General features: G+C 44.4%; 1 protein-coding gene across 2 annotated transcripts in view; it reads left to right on the top strand.

Moving 5' to 3' along the window:
• Positions 1–18,423, top strand: part of GPR107 (G protein-coupled receptor 107) — a 37,358-nt gene extending 18,935 nt beyond the window's left edge. For both annotated transcript variants that reach the window (XM_058853562.1, XM_058853563.1), the window contains exons 15-18: positions 4,961–5,010; positions 5,743–5,826; positions 6,626–6,750; positions 12,855–18,423. In XM_058853562.1, the coding sequence (XP_058709545.1) occupies positions 4,961–5,010; positions 5,743–5,826; positions 6,626–6,750; positions 12,855–12,951 (356 nt within the window). In that variant the 3' untranslated portion in view covers positions 12,952–18,423. The remainder of the gene's footprint in view (positions 1–4,960; positions 5,011–5,742; positions 5,827–6,625; positions 6,751–12,854) is intronic.
• Positions 18,424–27,007: the final 8,584 nt, after the last annotated feature.

Genomic DNA, 27,007 nt, shown 5'->3' with positions numbered 1-27,007 from the left:
TCTCAGCTTCTCATGAGAATTAAAGAATAGAAACAGTGCTTACTGTTAAATCACGAGCATTTTTCCCCCTGCAGTTAGTTTTCTCCTGAAGTAATAAAAGTTACTGGATCTTCTTTTTATGTAGTTAAACTATCTCGTGGTTAGAGCTGGCTGGATCGTGTGCAGACACTGCTAGCTGGGCTGCCTCTGGCCTGCTGGGATTTATTGTCTAGTCAAAGGCTGCTTTCCCTCTTCTCTCACACAGACTTCATTAACTTATAGGATGTACTGGGGAATTACATACTACACATTCAATAACTGGCACTGAGTCTTCTGGTGACATCCTTGCTGGTGAGAAGGACCTAAGGAAAATTATTTTTGCTTCCTCGCATCTGTTAGGACTAACAGCTCCAGGACTTTATGGCTCAGTATCCTGGTGGTGCTTCCTTATTGTTTGTCATGCTCTCTTCCAGCTGCTTCTCCACCTGTTTATTAGGTAGCAATCCCCTGGGTCAAGTGACAGCCATGACTGGAGTGTGACTGGACTAGGAATGAAGCAGATTTGAATTTTCCAGACCCTTAGTCTGGGCTTGTCATAGGCTTTTGTTTTAGCAATGTACAATTAATAAAAAAGCCTATTGTAAGTGACTCTGATTTAGAGTCACTAGCTAGTAGTCTTTTAAACTATATTTGATATTTTAAAAGAAAAGCAAAGTGGGAAAGCTGGAGAAATGTGTCTAAAGCCATAATTATCCAGGGAGACCTGGATACACAGATGCTGTGGATTGCTAGTGAAGAGTAGGTAGGGCTGTGGCTGAGTTTGAGCTGCCTGGTTGTTTGCTTTTTTCCCCTTGGAGGTGATCTTTAAAGCAGTATATCTGACCTACACAGGCTTCTTATCTTGCACAGCAGTGGGCGTAAACATCCCATTTTTAGAATCTTTTTTCCTCTCCTTTTAAAATCGCCACCTTCAGACTTAAGCAACTGCTTAGCTATACCTCTTTGATCTGTCACTACATCTTCCTTCAGGTAGGAGCCTTTGCTCTCTGTCCATTTGTAGATCTGCATTGCAAATGTCTTGCAGATTTAAGGAAATCAGCCTTGTAAACTGACCTAGAATTTTCAGCCTGCAAAGCTGCTCAGTTGCCACCACCTTGTTTGCAGGCATCTCAAGAAAAGAGAGGGAATATGTATATTATTTATACATAATTTTTGTTTGAAACTCCAAGTTTTTGGTCACTGAATCTCTCAAGTCTCATAGCACACCCTTGTGATCGCATCCTCTGTTGTTTGAGGGAGGAATGGGGTTGGAAATCATTGCTGCAGTTTGTTCTGCTGGTACCTGTGCCTTTGTGGTGAGAGATGTGACATGGCACGATCAGATCATGGGTTGCTGTTTTCCTGGAGCACTGCAGCATGTTACAGTTGGCAGCAGAATTAAGGGAAATACATTGCAGCCTGTCACTCCCAGGCATCATTCATCCCCTGTGTTCTGTGCAGTGGGCAAATGATGATTAATGCTTTTGTGCTTGCCCTTATGTCAGGAAAAACCATTTGCACTATTCAGTGTCTTTCTGCTGCTGTGCCATGAAAATGCTGTGAGCAAAGAGCCTGGTCCTGTGTGGTGCAGAGCAGCCTGTGCTTGGCTGAGCTCAGCACCACCTCCAGGTGCCCCAGAGAGCTGTCCAGGGTTGATGTGGCACCTCTGTGTTGGAGATACGGTGCTTATCCTGTTCTTTGGACTTTCATCTGACCCTGGTGAAGTGCTTTCATGCCAAATGGGTGATGTGGTTCAGGACATTCAAGATTAAGGAGTCTGTGCCACCTTCTGCGTGACACTGAGCCTTGCTGTATCTGTCTGACCTCTTCTTTCTAGTACAGGAATGCTTTTAAGCAGAGGGCTGGGGCTGTAGAGCTGCACTTCTCAGAGCTGATTTTTCGAGGGTTAGATCTACATGTGCTGCATCATTGGGGAGGGCAGAAAGCTTCCATTTACAGTTTGATAATGGCACAGATCCCATCTCAAATGCACCATCGTGAGTAGGACAAGCAGAGCATTGCAGAAATACTTTCAGCTGTACCTTGAGCACGTTCAGTGGCTGCATTATGGTTTTTCTTTATGGATTGTATTGTCTGGGCTTGAGCTCCCTTCGCCCTCAGCTGCAATCTTGTGATTGTTATTACATACATTTACTGAAAAGGTCGGATTTATTAATCAAAAGGCTATTGTGTGGTGTGCAAGTGGATGGTCCAGCTTTTTCCATCTTATAGACAGCCTCAACATTGAAAATTAGCATGGGGACAATCTCAGTAAGAGACTGCTTATCAAAATACTGAGGTGTGCTCTGTTTTGATCGATGCAGGTCAGGCTGTTGCAGGCACAAGCTGTTAAAGTAAATGGTGATAGAGAGGGAAAACTGAGGGAAGCAAGGTGTATATGTTATGTTTCTTGGAGGATGGCTTTTATCTTTTTAATTACTGTCTGAAAGAACATGAATTAATTTCTAAAACCTTTAGTGCAAGGTCTCTTTTTAATTTATTTTTTTTCTTCTCTGCAGTTAAGTACTGTCCTTTGCAGAATGGTTATCATACTCGAAATATAAATTTACCCAACCTTTACTGCATGCTGTGATTACTGCTGTGTTATCACAGCCTTACAGGTTCAGCTTGCAAGTGATTCAAGTTGTAAGTGACAGCTGCTGGCTGAGCCTCGCTCCTTGTAAATGCTGCTGTTGCTGTCTGGACTGCCAGGCTGAGGTGAACAGAAATCTTTGAGTGTCCATGATAGCAAGACTTAAATAATAATGCTTGGAGCACATTCAGCCTGTGAAGAAGCAATTCACAAGCTGCTGATGCCAAGCAATGATGATTTTAGATTTTTCTCCAGAACAGTGTGTCCCGTAACTTTGAGTTGTTTAAAAAAAACTGGCAGAATTTTGTAGACATGCATTAATGCTGACTTACATATCTGATAGTGGAGAGAAATATTGCTGCAGTTGAGGAGAGCAAGTCAGCTTCCACAGGTAGTTTAGCCTTTCTCCTTGGTCTTTTTTTCCTCTCCTTGCCCCTCTTTCCCATACTCAGACATTCTAGATATATGAATATACCAATTTATGACTCAGCTATTGATTATCATGATGAATAGCTGCAATGTTGAGCTATGCTTCATCAGCTGGGAGAGGTGGAATTATGACACTTCATTTGGTAGTCAGATCTTTGGCTTTGCTGTCCTTTCATCCTGTGCAGTGCGTGAATCCACCAGAAATGACTCCCCAGCTCACTGGTGTTGACTGTAAAGCACTGATAGACTGGCAGTTTGAATCACAGCTGTTGAGTTGGTGTTCCTTCAACTACAAAGCCTGGTAATTCTCCTGGCCTGTCAGTGCACCAACTGGTGGCAGTTCTTGAAGTTGGACGCGTTGAGTTCAAAATAGATCCTTCTGTGTGCAAACCGGTGTGTGGGAAATCACAAGATCTTCATGGTCACATTTAATGCAGCTCTTCTTTAAATAGGACAATACTGCTTCCCTGTTTCACAATTCGGAGCACTTATCATGCATATTTACATGCTTTAATCTTTCACCAGCTCTATTAGGAAAAGCTTTTAACTTTAGATCATTAGTGAGTTCATGCTGACCAACAAGTGTTGGTCGGGTTGCTGCTCTTAGAATGTATCTCATGGAGGAGGGTTTGTATCTGGCTTGAGGTGTCTGTAGCTTTCAGCAGTACCTCAGGAACACTAAAGGGAAACTGGAAAGGGATTCTTGATCTCTACATTATAAAAGTAGTTTTATAACGATGCTGTCTGTGTTCACTGTAGGTTCTGTAGTGGGAATAGGAATTTATTTGCAGTGGTGCGTTTGACATTCCCTTTGCATAAAAAAAGCTGCTTTGTTTTCATCAGACGAGGTGAAGCATTTCTTTGGGAGCTATTAGCTCTCCTCTCCCTCATCTGAAATACTGTATTTTGCTGTCTTGTGAACCTGGAAGACCTTACATGCAAATATATGCAACCTTTATAAATCATTGCAGTGGGTGAGTTCTGTGAGGAGGTGCAGGTGAACTTCAGGTCCATGTACTGCACTTGCACATCTGATAAATACATTATGAGGATTTGGAGGGATTACCAGTAAATATGTGGCAGTATTTTTTAACTGGCAGCTCATGTTCATTGGCTCTGAGCTGCATCTCTGTATGCTGTCAACACATCTTGGACTCTTTACCTCTCATGTTGTCACAAAAGCATCAGTGGCCTGTGTTTGTAATCCTGCTGCGCATCTAAAAGCTGACTCTCAGACCAGAGCTGACAGCTGCTCCATCTGTTGTTGACCTCAGCTGGTTCACATGAATGTTCTGTGCTGCTCCAGCTGATGTGATCTGTGCAATACACACAGGTTTGCCTGGGGCCTCGGCTCAGACACGTGTTGGGGAACTGCTCAGGATGATTTCCCGTTTCACTTGTGACTTGTGGCTGAGCCATGAGTGATAGAGGACCTTGCTTAGGTATTAATTTTTAATTAAGTAATTAATTAACAGCTTGGGCTGTTGTTCAGCAAAATGCAGTAGTTCTCAGAGCTGTGATTAGCTCAGCTGAAAGCATGGAGCAGGTCAGGGACGGCTCTAGAAAAGACAGGAATTTTCTAGAAGGCAGTGTCAGGTGGTGTGGCCCCTCTGGCAGGAGGGAGGTGACAGTATAAAGTTGGCTGTATACTGGTAGAGAAAGGTTCTGTAATGCAGAGTGTGTGCATATAAAAGTTAGTGCAAAAGCAATCTTAGTTCCCTTTTTAAGAGTGAATTCACCACAGGCTGGGAGTTAACCCTGTATGTGGACAGGCCAGGATGGCACTCCTCAGTACAAATCCTTCTAGCCTGGTATTACCTGAGTCCTGATTTTGACCACTTACCTACCCTGCAGACAGGCATCAAAAGAAATTGTCTCATGTTAACAATTTTCTGATGGACTTCTGTATTCTCTTGATAGCTGCCATTAACCTAGCAAAGCTGAAGCTCTTCAGACATTACTATGTCATGGTAAGTAAAACACCTGCACGCATGCATGTTGGGAAGTTGGAAGCTATTCAAAGCTTTTGATGGAATACTTGCTGGAAACTGCTGCAGCTGGTGGATGTGGTAGAGGCTCTTGGCACTGCTGTAGTTTGGCATCTTGGTCAACTGGCTTACAATCCTAAAAACAACTTCCTTTTTTCTCCTAATGGTTATATCCTTCTGTCTCTCTTTAAATTCCAGCTATTTGTAATGCTTCCTGATTTCCTCTGGAGACAGCTTGAGCTGCCAGTTGAATTGATGGGCTTGAATAACGTACTGTAAACTTGCTAAAAATTAAACTTGGGACCAAATGGTGCCTGGAGATGCATGTGTGCAGTTCCTGATTAAGTCAGTGGGAGCCATGAGTACGTTTCCCAGGAGAACACAGGCTTCTTAATGATTTCCAACGGCCTCATTTCAGGCTCTTCTAAGTGGCAAGAGTAATAAATTACAATTGTGATTCTTGAAATTCTATGAAATTGTAATACTTAAAGCATTTCCTGCTGTAACTTGAGTATGTTACCAATAGCTTGAGTTATTGGATGTTCAGCAAGCAGTAGAACCCTCAGCCTGTATCTTCCGTGTTTATTGAGGAGCATAATAAGGCTAGTCTGACATAATGAGTTTGCTGGGAATTGCTTGAGCTATTTCTCTGGGGTAAGAAGGTTCTGTAAGGACGGTGCTATTGTTCTCATGCTTTCTCCTTTTCCTTCCCAGATTGTGTGTTACATTTACTTCACACGGATCATTGCAATTCTCATAAAGATTGCTGTTCCATTCCAGTGGAAATGGCTGTACCAGGTATTTGCCAGTAAAGGAAAATACATCCATTCCTTGATGTTTTTCTTTATTATTCTTTAAATATAATTGCACAACAAAATTCCATAAAACGTTCCTCATGTTATAGTAAAGCATCTCAAAGCACAGTGCTGCACCTTGCCTCCTCTTGATTTTATCACTGATGTGCTTAAGGTGAAAGAAGATATTCTTAGTTTTATGTTTGTCCAGCAAGGCTGCTGGATTATACATGAGATGTCTGAAAGTAATTGCATTATTGATTTTCAGTCTTTCAATTTAAAAATGTCTGAAGGAAATTAATCAAGAACATACAAAGGAGAAAAAAATTAGTCAGGTTTGCTCTATGTAATTGAAGCCTGAGGGAGTCAGGGAAATAGGCTTTTGCTCTTCCATCTACAGGCTTCTTTTGCCTATGGACTTCTAAATCCTTGGTTTCTTAACACATAATCCAAGCAACTGTGCAGGGAGTCCTTGGAATACATTAACTGTTGAAAGTACCAAGCAACGTAGGAATGATTCCCCCCCCGCCCCCATTTAAAAGCCAAGTCTTGCTATAGTTCCTTGAAAGCTCTGGAGAGATGGATAGAACTATAACTGTATTTAGAGACAGGGAAATCTGAAAGAACAAAGGATTTGACAGCCTTTAGCTTGGTATTAATGACAACCAGACAGGAATTCTTTTATTTCTGCTGTGGCCCAGGCCTCTTGGCCATTAAACCTTGAACCTTATGAATGAGGAACAATGTTTCGTGACCACAGAGCGTAGCAGGACTGAACTTCAATCTTGTGTTTTCCCTTGCAGCTACTGGATGAAATGGCCACGCTCGTGTTCTTTGTCCTTACTGGGTACAAGTTCCGTCCAGCATCAGACAACCCTTACCTACAGCTCTCCCAAGATGATGAGGATGACTTGGAGATGGAAGCTGTGTAAGAGCCCCTCTCCCCTTTTACTTACCTCTTCGCTTGATTTGAGAAAAGCAGTTTACTTTAATCTCTCTAAATCCTTCTGTCACAAAGATGAGGATCTGCCCACGTTTAAAGATGAGGTGTCTGTTTTGATGTGTGTAAAGAGATTTGTGATGTGCATAGGAGCCTCTGACCTGGATATTGCAGTAGCATGGAAAAAGCAGGTAAAGCTTTTCATGGGGCAAAAAGATGCCCATGAAAATGTCAAGTAAGAAAACTTCTAATTTTAATTTAGATTATGGAACATGAATGAGTTTTACAGTTCGTCATTAATGCTTCATATTTAAAAAAACCCAAGTGAACAACAAAAATTACCTACCAATCTGCAGAACATAATAAATGCATAAAAATAATAATAAATAAATGAACAGGGTGTAAAGTCCCTTCTGCCTTGGTGTTCAGCACATAGCTTTGCAAAAATTTATTTTAAGCAACACTGAGCCAAGGAGATGGATTTTTATCAATAGTCTTCCCTAGTTTATTCCCTGCTGCAAAGCCACGATGCTTCAGGACCTGAGCTAGTCTGGAAAAATTATATAGCAGGGCTCAGGCTAAGTCACTGTCATTTTCCTTGCAGTGGTTTTCTGAGGACTTAAAAAATGAATGGCATTTTCAAATGTGTAATTAAAAATGCCCTAAGAAATTCAGCCTGCCAGGAGTGTTGGATACAGCTTTAGGTGCCCCTGAGTCTGCTGCCTTAATAGAAGCAGAGCTAACCTAATCCTTTGGTAGTTATGGGTTTGATGCATAATTGCAATTCATGTACAGGCTCAGAAGACTGTTCCTAAGAGTTTTTTTCCAGTTTGGCAAATCTCCTTTACCTGAGTGAAATAAATCAGCACTGTTTTTATTACAGAGGCAAAAAAAGTCCAAATGTGTTTGCTGTCATAGTTAGCTCAGAAAGAAATTAATCTTATTGGAAAACTGCTACAAGGAGGTTTGAATCATAGAACCCAGATTGAAATGTCATGTAAGGAGTTTAACTTCTCAGAAATATGGCTAGTAACAAAGATCTTTTTAAATGCTTAGCTATTTTTGCTTTGGGTCTAGAAAATCTGTCATTTTTGCAAGTGGAATCCAACTAGTGGGTAGTGACCTTAAAATCACTATCACTTACATGTGTTTAAATGGTTTATGTAAGAAACTGGTCTCAGTTTGGAAGCTGTTTGGTAAAAAAGCATTCACATCAGGAAGTCACTGTCTGAACTGGCAGGATTTGTAATTGTACCAAAACAAGCTTTTTTCCTTTTTGCCTGTTAGAGTGAGTTTCATTATGTGCTTAATGATTTTTTGCTTGTGGGGGTTTTGCTAGGACTAATAATAGGACACCTTTCAAATACAGTGATTTTAGTCAATTGAGAAGTTGCTAAATTTAGGAAAATCTGCCAGAAATGAGGTGGAGAAAGTTTAATGAAGTAATTCAGTGATTTACATCTCATCATAAGATAGACGTTGCTAAAATCTCAAGGGTTAGAATTACTTGTGAGCCTTTTCCTAGTAAGGCATTTTGCTCTTTCCTTTGGGAGTTTCCACTGTTGTGCCTTGCAGATTATTCCCCTTAGCCTTGCTTGAATTTTTCTGATCTTATTCACAGGAAATTTTATTCCATTTGGGCACTGGGCAGGGTATAATCTGTGTCTGGTTCTCCCTTCCCCAGCTCCATCAGGAGGTTTATGTTCGTAGCTATTTGAAAAACAGAGTTTTTACTCATTCTGTGACAGGTGAAGCACTGCAATGGAAGTATATTAAATTTCTCATTGATTTGGTCTTGCTGGTCCTATTTTTGTCTTCATAAATATTAAATGTTGTTGCTGTGGGGGGAAAAAATAACCTGGGTTTATTTGAGGTGTCTGACAGTGTCCTGACTAACCACTGCATGAGTGTTTTGTTTTTCATGTGATAAATACCCACTTGTCTTCACAGGCTATGGCAGAAACTAAAAACCTGCAAACTTCATGGTGTTCTGCTATGTCAGTTTTATTGTTATTTTCCTCCCCCAGAGGGTTTTTGTTTAAAATTGGGTTCTCTAAAACAGAAGCATTCAGTTCCTTTAGACTCAAGATGTCTATGAGCCAACAGAGAAGGAAAGCTGTGAGGTTATCAAACCTCTTTTCCAGGATTGCTTTTCTTCCATGAAAAAAAATTAGGACATTTTAAATGCAGCTCTCTAGTTTGGGTCTGTTTTCATGCATTGCAAATGATACAAGTCTTGGTCTGGCAGTACATGCAAATATTGTTAAGGAATTGGAAAGGAAATTGTTAAGGAAATCTGGCAAGTTTAAAGAAAAATCTGCAAATTAGGTGTCTGTACAGAAGCAACACAAGGCACAGATCCTGTCTTTTTAAGTCCTTGTAACTCTCAGGAATAAAATACAAATGAAGAATAGCAAAGGTAACTCTGGCTTGGAGAAAGGATCCACAGACTTTGCAGGAATCTCTTCAGTTATTCCAGGCTCCACAGAAGTTGTCCTGGCAGGGAGGAGACTAAAGCTGAGCTAAGGACCTGTCTGTCCTTTTTTAAGCAGGTTCAATAGCCATTCATCATCAGCAAAGTGGCTTTCTGTGTATTCTGTGCTGGGCAGCCTCTCGAGTTCTGTCAGTACGTGGGCTCCTCACTGACAGTTTGTTAAAGTTCCCTGCTTGAAAAGGTGCAGCCACACTTGGCAGAAAGAGCTGTCAGGCTTCCAGTCCTAATGCCATTTCTGGGGCATGAACACCAAAATATGAACAGTACTGTAGATGAGGTGGGGGTGAGGATGGGGAAAGGAAGAATTTTTGATTGTTTTGTTTTTTATTTCATTAACTCGGTAAGCTGGCTTTAGATGCTGGATATCAAAGTGCTCTTTAATGGGTCTTGGTTGAGAATGATGTTCATGCATGCATGGGTGGTTAAAATATTTCCACTGGAGGAGGAATTGCAGGAGAAGAAGCCATTAATGGTTTTGTTCTCAAGTTGGTAAATCCATCTTACTCAGTGTGTGGAGACTTTGCTTCTCCTTAGCACCCAAAACAGCCTCAACACAGGGAACTGTTGTGGTAACACCGATCTTTGCTTATGCCTTGGGATCTGGAGTTTCTCTCTGTGTCATGAGGCAGCTTATTCTGTGCTGAGATTGTCCTGCTTAGTTGCTTTTCTCTGCTTTCTCTCAGCTTGTGCTTCATGGCAGACTGATTCATGGTGCTCTCCATTAGCAGTGATTTTCTTCACCTAACACATCTTTTGCTTGCAGAGATCAGCTTTTTTGCTCTACGCTGATCAGTTTTCACTCCAGTTTGCAATAGCTTGTAAGGGCTGGCTGCTGCCAATGTTGCAGTGTTTCTTGTTGGACTATAAAGCAAATAAACAGGAGAAAAGACAGCTGAGATCCACCACTGTGGAGGGCTGGAGATACTTCTGAATGTTTAGTCATTCCTTGATACCTTGGATACAATGCAGGAGAAAAATAAACCCCATGAAATCTCTGCAGCACGTACCACTATGTGATGGAATGCTTGGGGAACTCCTTCTCTGCCTCATTTGTGATGGATATCCATCTCTGCCAGGCACAGAAATGCTCTCAGGAGAGGGGTGGTTTAGTGAGAAGGATTTGTTGCATTTTAACTGCTACTGATTTGTGGGCTGGAAATGCAGTTCAGCAGACTGCAGGTGAGGAACATTTCCCTGCTGTATTGCAGGTCAGAGCTGAAGTGCTGAGACTGTTCAGAGGACAATGAGGATTTCAGTGTGCTTGGTCTTAGTGCTGCTGCCCTTATTTTATTGGGCACTAAAGTGTGATGACTGGACTGATTTTGAGGGCGAGAGGAATTGCCTGTTGTACCTGAACAATCTGAGAAAAGGAGAGACTTGAGAGCTGCTTCATGCAGACATTTGTCATGAGACAAAACCAGTATTTTTAACTGTTCGGATGGGCTTTGACCTTCACTGTTGGAGAATCCACACAGAAATCTCTCCCAGTTATTTGCTGTTACTGAGAGGGGACACAGTAAATGGCCTCTGGTAGCAAAGGATGTGGCTTGATCTGCCTGCACTTTCAGTGTGTAGCTGTCTTATACACATGGATCATTCCCTCTTAGCCATAACCATTACTTCTGTCACCACCTTGGTGTGCAGTGGCTCTCTAATGGCATTAGAGTGCAGGGCTGGAATCTAGGCTGTGTGCCAGATGGGATCTTCGCAGCTGGGAGTCAAGTGTTGGGACTACTTTGGTGTCATGCACGTGTGAAACACCTCTTTATATATCCCAGTGTATCTGCTGCTGCATTGCTGTGTGAGATGCTCCTTTCTGGTTTGTAGCTCATGGCAGTCTTCAGCTCCTCCCTGAGGAATGGACACTTAGCTCCTCGTTCTGTAATTAAGAAGTTGACTATTTCTGAAGAGTAAACTTGGTACTGTCTTGCTGCATCCTCCTCTACTTTTCAGATTATTACTTCAATTTGCCAGAATCTTTATGCATTCCAGTCTTGTTCTCCAGTATGTAGCTCTTAGTGTCTTGTGCAGATTTAATAAGCAAGTTCTCTATTCCATTACCCAGGCAATTACTGAAAATACTGAGTAGAAGTGAACCCAGGACAGGCCTCTCTGGAACCACACTCAATGTTCTTACGTTTTTGACAGGAAACCATTAAGTACATCTCAATGCATACTTTTCCAATTAGTTATCCATCTACTTCAGTTTTGTCTAGCTTATGTTTCCCCAGATCTTTTCCTATCGGACTGTGAGAAACCTTTGTCAACAGGGAGAACTTAAAATATCTACATGTCTCTGTACTGATTAGTTTGATCTCTTCTAGGAAATGTTTATTGTTTACTAATTCCATCTTTCTCCTTTAAGCAACCTGCTTACTTTTCTCTGTACTTTTCTTTTTATATTTTAGTAGGGAAAAAAGTTACTTGATCTGTACTCTTGTGACCCTTTCCTGTTAAGCCCAAGCTCATTTATGCCCACTTTAAAGTGAGAACCAGTGATGATTCCAGTATGACCACTGCTGGAATATCACTGAACACAGCAGGCTGAGTAAATTATTTTTACAGTACATGAACAGAAGCTGGGATCTATCATGGAACTAAGGGAAGAGGAGTGTTATCTGAAGATGACTTCTCTTGGGGTGATGCTGTGGAGATGTTGTTAACAGCTCTGATCAAATAAAACACTCTGACATGGTAAACAGCAGGTGAAAAAAGCACTCACAGACCAAGAGCGGCAGCTTTGAATAGGACAGGTCTGTGTGTGCTTCCAGGCATCCCTTGGGGATGCATTGAGCTATTGGCACTCTTAAGTTCAGCGTCCAAAATAACCTTTGTAGCATGTTTGTGGGAGAAAAAAAAAATACCTGTATGGAATGAGAATCACACTGTGCAGAAGAATAAAGGAAATGTGTTGTGCATCCAAATTGCCTGTTTGGTGTAGCAGCAGAGAAAAGCTGCTGAGCTGAAGAGCTGTTGAGGAGCCAAGGCAGTTCCAAGAGGAGTGGTGCTGTTCTGCCTGGATAAACAGTTCTGTCTACCTAATGTTGAATGGTATTGTGAGGCTTTGTTGTTCAATGGTCAGATTGCCATGACAAATCCAGACTTGGATGGTATAAAAAGGTTTTCTTGCTTCTGTTTTTTTGCTGCTCATTTTGCTATTAAGAGGAGCTGGTGTGCATTAAGCTAATAAGGTTCATCTGGGGCACTGTCCACGGTGTGTGTATTTGTGTAATGTGTTGTGCCTATTAAAATGCAGAAGAAAGTCACAGAAATAAAGGTGGTCAGCTGCATAGTAAAAGGAGGGTTTTAAGTGAAGTGAAATTTAGCAAATAAACACCTGCTTTAACTGTTTTACCTCCCCTATTACCTTTTGTGTAATATGAGGCAATATTACTTGCTGCTTTAGTTTAATGATAGATGGGAAGGGTCTTGAGGTGCCCATCTAAGCTGTGTCAGGATGATCCAAGAGATCAAACATGGGAACTGCTCAGTGTGGGTAAAGAGATGTGAGAAGTGTTGTTTGATGGGTATGAGCTGTTGCTCAAATGGATTTTACAGTTTGAGGTCTGATGTCTGATGCTTCTCCCTTCTCTTCTAGGGTGACGACTTCGGGAGTAATGGAGGGCATGAAGAAAGTCAAGAAAGTGGTGAATGGTTCAGCAGAGCCTCAGGGCGAATGGGAAAGCACGGCATGATGGACTGGACTAAGGCAGCACTTTCAGAGAAACTTTTTTAATTTATTAATATTACTCTCAGTGGAAAGGGAGCAACTTGCACTCCCCACCACTGAAACTGCAGAGTGGGGTGTGTCTAGGGAGAGCAAAGCAGTGCAGAAATATAACTATTCCTTTGATCATAAGAAAATGGGATCTCCTGGTACCTGCAAGGAGCGTGAAGCTTTCCTAGGGATTTTGGGTAGCTTTTTTTTCCCTCCCTCTCTGGATCGGTTCTTTATTCTGAATTGTTGCGTTCCTCAGAATGTGTAATACTAATGTGAAGAGGGCTCTTCAGTGTGTATGTAAAGAATATATTTTATATAATGCTCATATACACACACACACACACTTGCTATGTAACATGAATGCTGGGACTTGCAAAGCCTGTCAGAAGGTGGGAAAAGAAGATAAAGACATGTAAGTATTTTTTTTCTTTTTATAAACTCCTTTTGGCTTGGACGAAGCATTGCAAACCAAGTGGATAGGAACAACTGCAGTTATTTGAGAGACTGAACAGATATTGGATCAGATGACTTCTGCCACTGCTCATGCAAGTGTGAAAGGTGATAAGTATCTTCTTGTCTTATCCCTGCAGGTGTCCACCTGAATGTGTCAGGTTTTCAGATGTGTTGCTATACAGGAAATGAATGACTGTTCTCCATTAAAGCACTAAGCCTATAGTGCAATAAGCATTTGTGTACCTTCTCCACTGTCCATGGAGTTGCTCTTGACTCACCCCCACCTGACAAGAAGTACACAAGAGGTGTAAGACTGATGCTTGCTTTTTAGGGGTCTGCCTAAATGTTTACTTTCAAGCTGTGACCCAGAGCACTTTAGTTTGCTTCATAAAATATTTTCAAGGTATTTCAAAAGTCACTCCTTTCTGGCACAGTATAAACAGTACCAGACTCTCCAGTGGAAATCTGTCTAGCCATTTTACTGCAGCATAAATCTCTGGTTCACAGTTACCCTGAGTTACTGGGCCTCTCTGGATGGCTACTTGTACCTCTCTGGCTGTGTAGGATTAATGACACTGCTGTGTGAGATGAGCTGAACTGGTCAAAGTGGTATTTATTGCCACCAAAAACAAGTAATTGTAACTCCCTCTCCTAAATGGTTTTCTTTTTTTTTTTTTTTTTTTTTTTTTTTTGTCTTGAGAGGAGAAGATGATGACCAGAACCTTGATGCAGGGGAATATGGAATCTTTGACTGTTAGCTGCAGACTTGCAGTAGAGCTTTTACAGACATCTTCCAAAATGCCACGTTTTCTCTGTAGTCCCTGGGGTTGTCAGCAGGGCAGTTGGTGTCCAGAGCTGTTGTAGTGAAAATGGGTGTTCATTTGGGGGAGGATGGAAGTGGCTCTCTGGTGGAATGAAGATTAGCTTTAACAAAAAATAAATCAGCTGAAGGTCACTGACCCACTGAAGCCTTAATATTCATGCAGAGAGATTGACATGTGGTGCTGTGCAGCCAAATGCTTCTGCCAGGGTGTCAGGGAGAGGCATCATCAGAGCTCTGGATGTGCCAGCATCACTTACAGACTCATTCAGGAATTGTTTTTTTGGGGGGACTACATTTCTGGGGCAGAGCTGATTAGAGAACTGTTAGCCACTAGGTTATTTTATTCTTCAAGCTGAGAAGGATGATTTCCTCTGGAATTTTGAACCACTTCCTCACTCCTGAGCAGAGATTGTGGAGTTCTTGGTGAGCTTGTCTGTACCAAGACTTGCTGTTTTAGGAGCAGCATCACTTTCCCCCCTTGCCACTTCTTTTCCCAAGTGTTGCTTCATTGCACCATGGAGATGGTAGAAATAAATCTGTCTGCTTTGATGCCTGGAACAGCTTTCTCTTCAGATAAAGCACAAGAAGAAGAACATTTGTCTCTGGCTACAGAATCCTCTTCTGTTTTCCTCCTCAGCTGTAACTTCACAGTAATCACAGCAGTGATAGTTTGACTTTTCTGTCATTGCCTTGCAGTGAGAAAGTTTTAGTGGGACAAGATCCTGTATCACTGGAAAGGCTGTTTGGTGACCTATGGCCCTTTCAGGCCTTCTGTAGGAAGAAGTCTGCATATTTAGCTGAAGTGTGAGAAACTGGACCATAAATAAACACAGGCAGTCCCAGCTCATCATATGCTCAAATGCAATACCTGAAAAACTCATCCTCTTCCTCTGCAGTTACTCTGTCCCTGTGAAAAGCGTCACTCCCTGCATCCAAAGGGCTGCTCAAACAGGCTGTAAAGTTTGTTCAGAGAAGCCTGCTGAAGACTTGCAGTGTGTTGGCACTGAGGTATGTAAGGGATAAGGATGTGCTGTCAGGAACAAAGTGCATCTGGATGATGCTATTCTGGAATTCCTTTTGTGAATGAGATGTGAAATTGTCATTCTGGGTGTGGCATTTCACCCAGAACCACGAGGGCTGTGCTGTGATCCCAGGGAGTGCTGAGCTGGTTCCAAACAGCTGCCTATTCCATACCTCAGCATCAGTGAAGCTGACAATTTGGCAAGTGCTGTTACCTTCGTCTCTTTTTCTCTCTTTTTTTTATGTGTGCTTTTTTTGCTAAAGTTGCATATGGTGTAGGTTTATCTGCCAAGTCCCTGGCTCACCAGTCAAAGGCCAAAAAAATGGGTCATTTCTTTTTGTCTTGGCATGAAAAGCCACAGCAGTATTCTGGAAGTAATTTTTTTACAAGAGCTTTTTCCAAGTTCAGCCCTGAGCTTCAGCAGTCAGCTATACAACCCGCTTCAGCTGGTGCTTTACACAGGATGCCAAGCAGCAGGAAATGATCAGACCTGAGCATTAGGAAGAAAAAAACCAGTCATGGACGAGTCAAACACTGAAAGATTCTTACTGTGGCCATTTCCAGAATGAATTTTCTCTGGTACAATTCCTTGGATCAGGACAAAAATTCTGTCTTGCTAGATATAATGCATGGGATGGCAGCTGGGATGTTGGAGGGTGGAGGGGATGGGTGCAGTTGTGCTTCTCTCCAGCACAGCGAGTGCTGCACTGCAAAGCATCAAAGACAGGACTGCTCCCTCCCCTCCTTCCCAGGCAAACCCACAGCAGCATGACTGGCATCGCATGACTCCAGGGCTAGTGGAGTGCAGCAGCTTGGAGCTTCCCAGGCAGGATAATCAGTGCTTGCCTTTCACATGCTGATGGATGCTGATCTGGTAGCAAGCTCTGCCTCTCAGGGAGGGAAGTGAAAGGAGCTGTTGTGGATTACACATCGTTTAGGGAGATGCAGCTTTGCTTCCCTGTCGCTGCTTTTACTGAAGTGAGGAGCTGAAGCAATCACCAACAGTACCCCGCAGCAGAGTGCCAGGAGTCCTGGAACAGCAGGTCTGGTGCAGTGGGAATAAATGGTTTGAATGCTTTCCCATATGCTGCTGCAGTGGAGCACTCGGTCCCCTCTGCAGACAAAAATGAGATTGGTTCAGTCTTCACTTGTAATGCAGGTTATGCCCCAATAAATCCCTGTGGATGCTGACATGTACATGCCACTGCTGCACTCCTCCTTCCTGCTGGAGCTGCTCAGCAGGCTGTCTTCCAGAGGAAGCCTCCTTGCAGTGCAACTGCCAGACTCTTGCATTCTTCGGGCTGGAAAATGTTTTCCTTGATGGTTCATCATGAGACATACTAAAAGAAAGCAAGACATAATGGGGTCATCTGGAACAGTGCTGCTGCGTGCTCTGAGTGGAGCAGTTTGAGTTGAAGAAGCCACATGCTGTCCTATTAAGATGCTCTTTCATGTTGTTGTCTAACTGGGAGTGTTGTGATGTGTGCAGTGCATTGTTCAGTGTTTCCCTCCAGCTGAGTGCCCTGTTCCTCGATTTCCATGCTGGCATACCCTGGGAGAGCATGTTATAAAAATTTGCTGCATTGCAGCATTTTGTCTGGAGCTCGTAGTGTGGAAGATGTATTTTTTCTAAGCTAAGTGGACTCTCTAGCATGAGTGTGCATCCACCATGTATCCTTGAGCACTGTAACATTCCTTCTGGCCATTAAAGGGCATGCCCTGATCACTCCAGTGTGCACATCTGGTGCAAGTCCTGTAGAAGATTTTTAGTGTTAAGTCTTTTTTTCCTTACTGTGTGTTCCTCTTAGAGAAAAGCAGTTGAGCCACTGACAATCAAATTGATGAGAATGGGAGGAGATTTTGTTGTTTATTTGAAAACTGCCCAATTTGAAGCAAATACTGGGTATTGTAGGCTCTATTGAGCTCTGTGGACTGGAGTTCCCTAGCTATTAAGGAGAGGGAAGGAAATCTTTCTTCCTTTAGCCTACTTGGTTTGTCTCCTTCAATTTGACCTGTCATGCTAGCTAACAGATTGCTGTCATTTTAAAGAAGATGTTTTATAGCTCCTGTGTTATGATCTCCACTCATAGAGCACGTCCCCATTTTTCACCTGTGTACAAAGAGTGAGGAGCTGTGGTCTGCAGGAGTGGGAGGTGCAGTGAGGTTTGAGTATATTGGGACCCACACTGAAACTGTGACCTTGTGTGTAGCATCAGTAGCCTCAATGTTTCATCAAAGCTGAGGTGATGCTGCCCAGAGACACTTGACCAATGTTTCTTTGTGTTCCCTGGGGTTGATTTGCTGTAAAACATTCTTCTAAATTGAATGAATTTGCCTCCTTTTTTGTAGCTGCTGGATACAACACTTTTGGGCTGATTAATCCCTTTTCCTTAGAAATACTGGAAAGCTATTCATTTTCCCTTTGTAGTGTCTTGCCTGGATATAGCAGTGATCCAGTGAGAACTGCACGTGATCTGTGCTCCCAAGTGACTGGAACGGGATGTAGAAAAATACCAATACTCATGTGTTGAGTGGTGTAGGAAGCAAGTGGCTGAGAAAAGCTCCTTATGGGCAGAGTGGCTCAAGAACCCATTTATGTTTGGACTGCAGAAATCCTCTAGAAAGGACAATTCTTAATACATATTTCCCTGTGGGATTTCACTCAGTGTTCTGCTCTCTGTGTACTGAAGTAGAGTCCAACCTCCACATTCAGAAGCACTTCATCCTGCAGCCAGTGGAGCTGGTACCTGCTCTGTTAAAACAGGGTATGGGTCTAAATTGCTTCCCTTGCCCTTTAGGAACTATTAATAATTAATTCTAGATCCTCTTGTGTCATTAAGCAGCTTTAGGGCACCTTGTACAATGTAGCTTTGAATTCATTTAGTAAATGAGCTCCAGAAGAACTAAAAAATACTTCTGTGTACAGCAAGGTCCAGTTCCTGGGGTTTTGGTGACCTGTAAATATCCTATTCCTCAGTTCCTGTTCAGCTGTAAAAATGGATTTTTTTTCAGTATTTTTTTAAACTTTATTAAAAGAACAGTAAACAGTATTTGAAGAGAAGCAAGGTAGAGACAAGTCAGGACAGTCTGTGTAACTTGGTTTCCCTGCTGTGATGCAAATGTGTAAAATAAAGATTGACCAGAAAGAAGTTTTTAATGCATCTCATTTTCTCCTTCTGAACTGCCAGCAGCCAAGCATTGATCCTAAAGTCTACATTTCCCTCTGCTCAACTTCTGCTTCCAGCCATCAACATCTGCATCATGGATACAGGGCCAAATCACAAAACTTCTGTGGAAAACTGATTTTGAAGGGAAAAGCTTTCCTGTCAGTGACCCAGTGAGGTTCACTGAGGTGCCTTTTCTTGAGCCCCAGGTATTGGAGCTGTGCTTGTATGTGCCCAGCTGCTCTTCTGGTTTTGTAAGCTGAACTTAGGCAGTAGTTTGTGGACTGAGTCTTGAACAAAAGTGTTTCTCCCAGCCCTGTGTCTCCTGCAGTCCCAGGCAGACAGGAATGCAGGAGCATCCAGACTTGCTGCTCTCCATCCCTGTGCTCTGTGTGATCTCTGGTGTCAGCTTGCCAGGTGAGGGCGAGGAGCTGATGCTCTGAACCTCGGTGTCCAGATATAAAATAAGGATAGAAACTTACTTTTGAAGTAGTATCTTTGGTGGATATGGCCACACTATCTCAGAGGGGCAAATCCTTGATCTGTTTCAGGTTAGACTGATGGTGATTTGGGATGTCTGTAGTTGTGCTCTTCCTGAGTTGTTGGGATCTAACCTTGCATTTCAATTCTGCAAACTGGTTGGGTTGGCAGGGATGAGGAGGGCACAGCATTCCTGTACAGTGTTCTTCCTGATAATCCCCCATCCCTCAAAAGCATATGTCCTTCAGCATGAAATTCCTGTGTTCAAGATGTTTCTTACAGTTCAGCCTATGGTTCTCATCCTACCACCAAGGAGTAATGCCAGAAATAGCCTGTCTTCTCTACCCTGCACCTCCCAAGCAGGCAGTTCTGCATTGCCTCAAGCCTCTGGGTGGGTGGTATTTCACCAGGGAGCTAAACTATAAAAAGTACTTGGAATTTGGATTTCCTAGTACCTCACTGTAGGTTAGAACAAACTTTCCTGATGCAGGTAATTGCTGGTCGTTGCACTGGAGTGGCCTAAATCTCTTTAATGCTGGTTTCTCCAAACTGAATATCCTCTGCATATTCTGTCTGTTGTGTATTTGGCTTTAAAACATTTCCCCCTTCTCATTCCTTGACAGCAGCTCTGAGACTCATCCCTGGAGTTGCCTGCACTGAGCCAAACATTCCTCATCTATAGGGAAAAGTGAAATGTTAAGGGTGGAGCGGGTTAGGTGGGACTAAATTGTGGGAACACTCACTTGAGAAGGAGACCAAATGAAGTTATCAGTGGAAAAATTGATTCCTGACCATTTTCTCCAAGGAGACACAAAGAAGAGCTCCCAGTATTTGAAGTCTACTGCGAGCGGAGGTCATCTGGCAGACTTACACAGGGAGCAGAAGAAACAAAACCAGAGCTAACAAAACTTTCCTCAGTGTTCTGTGTTTGGATGTAATTTTGTAGGTGTTTTCTTGCCCAGGGGAGGTAAATTGTTCTACCTGCACTAAGGTTTTTCTTCCAGTGTGTGAAGTTCCCAGCTGTCTGATCATTTGCAGCCCTCATTGCAGTCCTGGCTGCCTGCTGTCAATGCTTTCACTTGAGCAAGGTTATCTTCATGACTGCAAAGAGCTGCCTTCTCCTTAAATCTGCTTTTGCCTTCCTTTGCCTTCTGACTGACAGGCTTTAATGAGGGGAGAGTGTTGTAGTGCCCTGTATAGCAAGTGGTCAATAAAAACCAAATTGCTTTGTACAGCAGAGGTAATAACACAGTTTGTTATTGGCACAGCTGATCCTGATATTGGGGCCCTTGGTAGGAGACAAGGGCTTTCTTCTGTCTTCAAGTAGTAAAAAGTGCATGTCATCTATTCCTTTTCTCCCCTCTCATCCATGGAAAATGGTAATTGGGGGTGACACTGCTTTGTTGTGGCTCTTCTCCCCTGTGGGATATTTTCTGTGGGGTAGCTGAGACACAATACATAAGATGGCTCTTTGTATTCCTGAAAAAAAATTATAAACAGGCATATGAGGTTGTTACAGCGGTGGCAGGTGGAATAGGTGAGGATTAAAATGGAAGAGGCAGTGTGAAATTCTTTTTGCTGCTCCCTCTTGGGATGATTGCGCTGAGCTTGGCAAGAGCACCCTTGATGAAAGGAGCAGTTAAAAGATGGATCACCTGTGAGTGTAGCAATAAATTTGGGGGGTTTTAGTCCCTGAGGACATTGCTCTGGGGTGCAGATCTTCTGTATGCCTTCAGTCCTGAGTCATTTGGGTAAGGTGTCACCATATCCCCCTGATATCCCAGCGCCAGCTTCTCCCTGAGAATGCACCCACTGTTTACTGTCAGTGCTCCAGCTGCCTCCTCCCTGAACTGCTCAGGATCTTTGTTCTGCAGGAGCTCTGTGAAGCTGGAAGGAATTCTCCACCCAGCACAGCTGTGAAGGTATTGATCTGCCTCTCCCAGGAGAAGCCAAACTTGTTCATTTTGGGATAGATCTCATACCAGGAGGCGGTAGCCAAATTGGAGGGGCTACAAAGAACAGCTGCAGTGACTGACATGAAGGAATTGGGCAATGGCAGAAGATTACAAGAATTAAAGCTGTGAGCCTGACTAAGTGATGATTAAAGAAAGCCAAGAAGATGCAGCTCAGTACAAAATGGCTGCATGGGGGTAACCCACAGAAATGGGTTTGGAATCTGTGCACAGGGGCTGAGCTGTGGAGAGGTGAGATGTAACGAAAGCAGAGGAAAACAAGATGTTAGGAGAAACCTTTTGCCAATGAGTTTGGCTGCAAACAATCTCCCTGGAGAAATGGAGGCAGTTCTGTGTTGTTTTAGATAATCAACACTAGGCTGGACAAATCATTGCTAAATACACTGCAGGGAATGACCCTCATCAGCTGTGAGCTGGATGAAATGCCTGGCTCAGCCATTTTCCATTTGCTTATCTCAGTGGGAAATATATTGCGTGCATAATTCCTGGTTTGGGGGGGAGGGAAATTTTAGTTTTACTGTTAAACCTCATAGATGCCTTGAGTGAGCCTGGCTGCTCCATGGGAGGAACACGTTAAAATGAAGCTGGTTGGTGTGTGCCCTAATCTGTATTCTGAGTCAGTCGGGGTTTTAACTGTTACTGCAAAATCTCAGCGGAAATATCTGCTGGGATTTACCAAGCACACAATGCCCAAGTGTTGCCATGAATCAGAGCAGCCTTATGGGAGGCAACAATTCAAACTCTTAAACAGCAACAGAATTTGAAGAATAGGTACAGTTTGATCAGGTCGCTTTTGTATGTTTGTATGTTTTTGGGGATGGTTGGGGTTTGGTTTTGTTTGGTTTTAACTATTGCAGGGTAGGATTTGGGTGGGCAGACATCACCAATGACTGCATAGTTTGCTTACAAAGCTTGCTCAAGAGACTTGTGTCTTGTCTTAAAACCAGAGCAGGTCAGCAGCATCAGCTGCCCCAGCCTCCACGTGTCCTCAGCAGACAGACCCTGGGCACCGAGGGGCTGATGAGCCAATGTAGGACTCATGAGTAATGAAGAGGCTGATTTCTGTCTGCTTTGTGGTGTGAAGCCCACCACCACAACCATTCCTTGTGCCCTCTGCATGCTCAGAGCTCAGCACAGAACGGACACCGAGCTGCCTTCGGAGCAAACATCTGGCCAGGATCACAGAAGAGCTGAAACCACGTGACTTCCTTTTATTTTGAAGGTTCTTATAAATATGTATATTTTCTAAATGCTCTGTTCTGCTCCAAATCTCAGTCTTTCAGGTTTAAGGATGCTTCTCTCACAGATGTGGGGTGTGTTATTAAAAACCCCCTGCTGAAGCTTGGCAGCAGACCTGGTGAGAAGTGCTCAAGTCACCTGCAGTGGGTGGAGAGCAATGTGGAGAACAGCTTCTCCAACCCCTTTTCCAGCCCTGAGAGTGCCAGTGGATGCTGCTGGGAGCCTTTGCTGCAAAATGCTGCTGCTGCCGCCTCTGTGAGTGTGATCTTATCTCACCCAGACAAAGTGCACAGCACTCCTTGCTTGTCCTTATGCGGAGCCTTTTATTTTCAGTCAGTCTGGAGTCAAGCCTTGGCTCAAGGTGGCTGGGCTGAGCCCGGCAGGACGAGGACGGCAGGAGCAGAACAAGGGTGATTTCCCACTTGCCAGCCGGTATTTGTGATGTGCCATGAAGGAAGAGCCACAAAACCTCCTCCTGCTTGGCTTTGTCTCAGCCCAGGGCTGCCTGCAAACTGCAGGCAACGGGAGAACAGCTGATGAGTTCACCACAGCCACCCTTCCCGGCTTCCTGCATTAGCATAACAATTACAGCCCCAGAGGCTGTAAAGAGAATACAGGCTTTAAAAAATAAACTAGAATTTAACAGAGAAATTAATAGCGTAGCAAATTGTACAGCTCAGCGCGCCGGCTGCGTGTCAGTCTCGAGTGACAGCTGTACGTGCAGCCTTGGCAAAGTTTGATTTTCAGACCTTGCGCTGCATTTGGCCATCATTTCAATATCTCCACTTCCATTTCCTGGGGAAAGAGCCTGCAGGGCACCGTTCCTGCTAACGCTTTTCCCAAAAACTTGGAGTGTTTTGTGTCTATTGCATTTCCCTGCAGCCATGTGATGTATTGGCATTAAAACGCTTGAGATAGAAATTAATTTATGGCAGTGCTAGTCATTAGAGCTGCTGGAGTCCGAGTTTTAGAGTGTTTTGGGTTACAAAACTTGATTTTTGAGGGCTTTCTTATTTAGTCATGTATAGCTCAGCTATCAAAGCAGTTGGTAAATGCCAGCACTGGGTGGTTGCTGTGACCTGCAGTGATACCAGGGCGAAGCAAGAGCAGCTCACCCGCATCTCATCAAGCATAAAAGAGCTTCAGGAACACCCTGGCTGGTGAGCTGGGAGCTGCGGGGTCCCGTTGGACGCAGCTCACAGCCTGGAGATGATATTTGTGTAAAATGGTTGTAATCTGAGATGCGGGTGATGCCTGGGAAGCCGAGGGTGTCCCCAGGACGAGCTGATGCATTCCTCTGCTTGTGGTTGTTGCACCAGGATGTTGAACTCACTCTAATGGCATTTTTTTTTCAAATCCTCTGGAAAAGCAGCTATTTTGGTGACTTTCCGTGCCAGCGGTGACCATGGCTTGTCTGGGGGAGCAGCCAGCGCTGATGCCAGTAATTCCTTTGGCTCTTTTTCTGCCTGAGTCAGATCGCTCAAACATTAACCTTAAAATAGCAACTATTTTTGTAGTTGATATAATTAATCTCCTCTGTGTGTGTGTTCCTTCCCCATTCCAGGCTCCGATGCTTCACCACTCCCCCGCTGACCCACTCCTGCTTTGGCACAAGAAAACTCAGGGCAAAACTTGGCTTTTCCACCACAGAAGCACAAACTGCAGGCTGTGTGTGCTCTGTTCCGTGAGTTCACTGCCACGCTGGTGTCTCCAGTCACAGATTCCTCGCTCATGTGGTCTGTCGGTTTTGGAGCATCTTCTCGATCTGCTTTTGGGTGGGTGGATGTGGAAGGGGGATGTTCATAAGCTGACAGGACTGGGGGTGACACTGGCCACAAAGACAACTGTGCTGGGTGGCTGGGTGGGTGGGTTTCGTGATGCAGTAGGAAAAAGCGCTTTGGAGCAGCCTGAAGCCCGAGCGGACCCCGTGTGGCGCCTCGTCCAGCCCTGGGAAGGGGAGGAGCGAGGAAGGGGATGGGATGGGCTAACCAGAGTCCATCCCCTGCCTCTCTTCTCCCTTTCCTGGGGCAGCTCCTGCGTCAAGGCGCATCTAAGAGTGCAGGCGTGCAACTGGAATATTACTGGATATTACCCCATCCCCAAATTCCCCCTCCCCAAACAGCTCCAGCCGTGCCCAGGATGGGATTCAGAGGGTGCTGCGCTCGGGCTGTGTGACACCCCTGATTTTTCAGGTCTGAGCACATCAGTGAGGAAGATGAAGGGGGAAAAGAAAAGATCATTTGTGATGAAGCACAGAGTGAGCACACGAGATCGGGGCAGACTGCACCTCGCTGCTTGCATGCAGTACTATTCCCACGAGGCAGCTGCAATCCTGGCAATTAAATCAGGAAGGATGCGTTGGGGAAAACCCCCGTGATGGCGTCTGAGGATGCTGATTAAATGTGCACAGCCTGGTGAGCCCACGTGGAACAAAAGGCTGCGTGGCTGAGCCTGACAGACTCGCTGTGTCCTGGGCAAAAAGAATTCTGGGGTTTTATTAAACACTTTGAAGTAGATACCTGAGGAAGGAAAAGCTTTCTGCAGACACACACTCGGCTGTGCAGCCCACACAGCTCCCAGCTTTTACAGTCAGAACGTGGAGCATCGGCTCCATCCCAGCCTCCAGCGCTGGCGTGGCAGGAGGGGTAACAGGTTCCTTTGAGCAGGAATCCGCTCTGACCACGGCAGCAACATCAAATATCACCCAGGGAATGATTATTTTCATGGCTGCACTGTGGGATCTGACAGAGGAAGCCCTGCAAGTGGCACACGTTGCTAAATCAAAAAGCCAGCTCAGGTCAGGGTTGAGCTGGCTCTGAACTTCTCTAGTTGCTGGTGGTGGGAGATGTGAATAATGCCTAAGGTCTGTCCTGGAAGAGAGAGCCAGGGGGATTTATAAAGCAAATCTGCTCTCAAGGACTGCCCTGCAGTGGATTTTCCTCTGAGCAAACAGCCCAGCTCCTTCCCGGGCACACTGACCACATTCAGCTGGGCTCAATTGTTTTGTGTTCCTGTCGCTGTTCAGATTTTGATCCTGTCGTCCCCAGGAGTCTTTCTAGACTTGGGCTGTGTTTCTCTGCCTGTAGAAATGTCACTTCATCCTAGAAAATGTCACTAGGATTGTTATTTAAACAGTAATAGGGTTAAAGGTAATAACTGGGAAGTGAAAGTGACTGGCTTGCATAGTTTCCGATTACTTTTCTCCTCTTGTCTGTGTGATTTGAGTTCTCAGTGTTTAGCATGGTGGAGGCAGGGTAGAGTTTTAAATAGAATTATGTCCTTTCAACATCAGTTTTGCAGCAGCAGAGCTTGTGCTAGAATGCCTGTGCTGTGCAGGGAAGGTTTGGGACTTCACTGGATTCTCAGCCAGGCACTAACAGGTCATACTCTGCACACAAAAGGACACCCCTGCTGCAATGTGGCTACAGCCCAGGGACCACAGATGAAGGGAAATGCTGCAAAAATTGGAGTTTTGCTGATGGGCAGCAAAGAAGGGGCTGCACAGGACATTTTTGCAGCACATTTGGAGACTAAACTGGAATCTTCTGAGGCCTATGTTGGAGCTGCTGGCGGGCCTTTGTCCCTAAAAGCCATGCAGATGCTGGAAGTGACTGGGAGAGATGCTGGAGGGGAGACACAGCCTCAACAGAGCTCTCAGTGCCACGTGCTGCCAATCCCCTGTCGCTCAGTGCCATCCCTCCAGCTCATCCCCCAGGCTGTGCCGCTGTGGGACATGGTGATGGTGTTTTTATCCTCTTCTGCCTTAACGAGCTCGTTTGTGTGAGGCTGGGTAGTGGAGGATGAGGCATTTTAGAAACATCCACTTGGGAAATGTATCCCTGGAGAAGTGAGTGTCAGGCAACGTTTGGCTGGATAAAAACAATAAAGGTGCAAAGAGCAGTGCTGTGTCAGCTGTGCTCCTCTGTGTCCTCTGCAAACACCCCGTGTGTGTTGTGTTGGGCTCTCCACAGCCTTGCAAACAGGTTTTGCTGTATCTAGGCGGAGATTTTCCCCCTCTTTGGCTGCTACCACGGGAGTCCAGGCATGCCCAGGCAGCTCCAGCAGGGCCCCATTGCAACACAGGAGGGAAGAAAACTGTATTTATCATGTGCATCGGCACAGCTAATGACTGCACAGGCACCGAGCTGCTGTGGAGGCACAAAGCCCTGCATGGGTTTGAGGTGGGGAAAAGCCGAGTGCTGATGCTTTTAACACTTGTATGGTTTCCTGGCTGCACCACAAACCTGCTGCAGGTTGAATCTGTGGGGCTTTTGAAGTGACTGAACTTCATCTCTCTATGTACACGTTGCAGACAGTGAGTGAAGGCTCTGATGTGAGTGAATGGTAGAATCACAGAAGGGTTTGGGTTGGAACAGACCTTAAAGATCATTTAGTCCAGCCCTCTTTCCAGGCAGGGACATCTTCCACTAAACCAGATTGCTCAGAGCCCCATCCATCCTGGGCTTGGACACTTCCAGGGATGGGGCAGCCACAGCTTCTTTGGGAAACCTGTGTGAGGGTTTCACTACCCTCAGAGAGAAGAATTTCTTCCTGATACCTAATCTAAACCCTGCCCTGTGTCAGTGTGGAGCTATTCCCCCCTCGCTCCCTTCCTGTCCCTTCATGACCTTGTCCAAAGTCCCTCTCCAGCTCTCCTGGAGCCCCTTTAGGCACTGGAAGGGGCTCTGAGGTATTCAGAGAGCCTTCGCTTCCCCAGGCTGAACAACCCCAGCTCTCAGCCTGAACATCCTGAGTTGAAAGGGACCCACATGGATCCGACTCCTCCACGTGGGGAACAGACCCCTCTTCATCTGGAGAAGCCAGATGGAAAATGCTTCTACACTGGAGCTGTTGCTGTCCCATCAAGGTCACCCCCT

This window comes from Poecile atricapillus, chromosome 20, assembly GCF_030490865.1.
Source record: "Poecile atricapillus isolate bPoeAtr1 chromosome 20, bPoeAtr1.hap1, whole genome shotgun sequence".
Classification (NCBI taxonomy): Eukaryota; Metazoa; Chordata; class Aves; order Passeriformes; family Paridae; genus Poecile; species Poecile atricapillus.
Note: the sequence above shows the minus strand (reverse complement) of the source record. Positions and strands in the feature narration are given on the sequence as shown.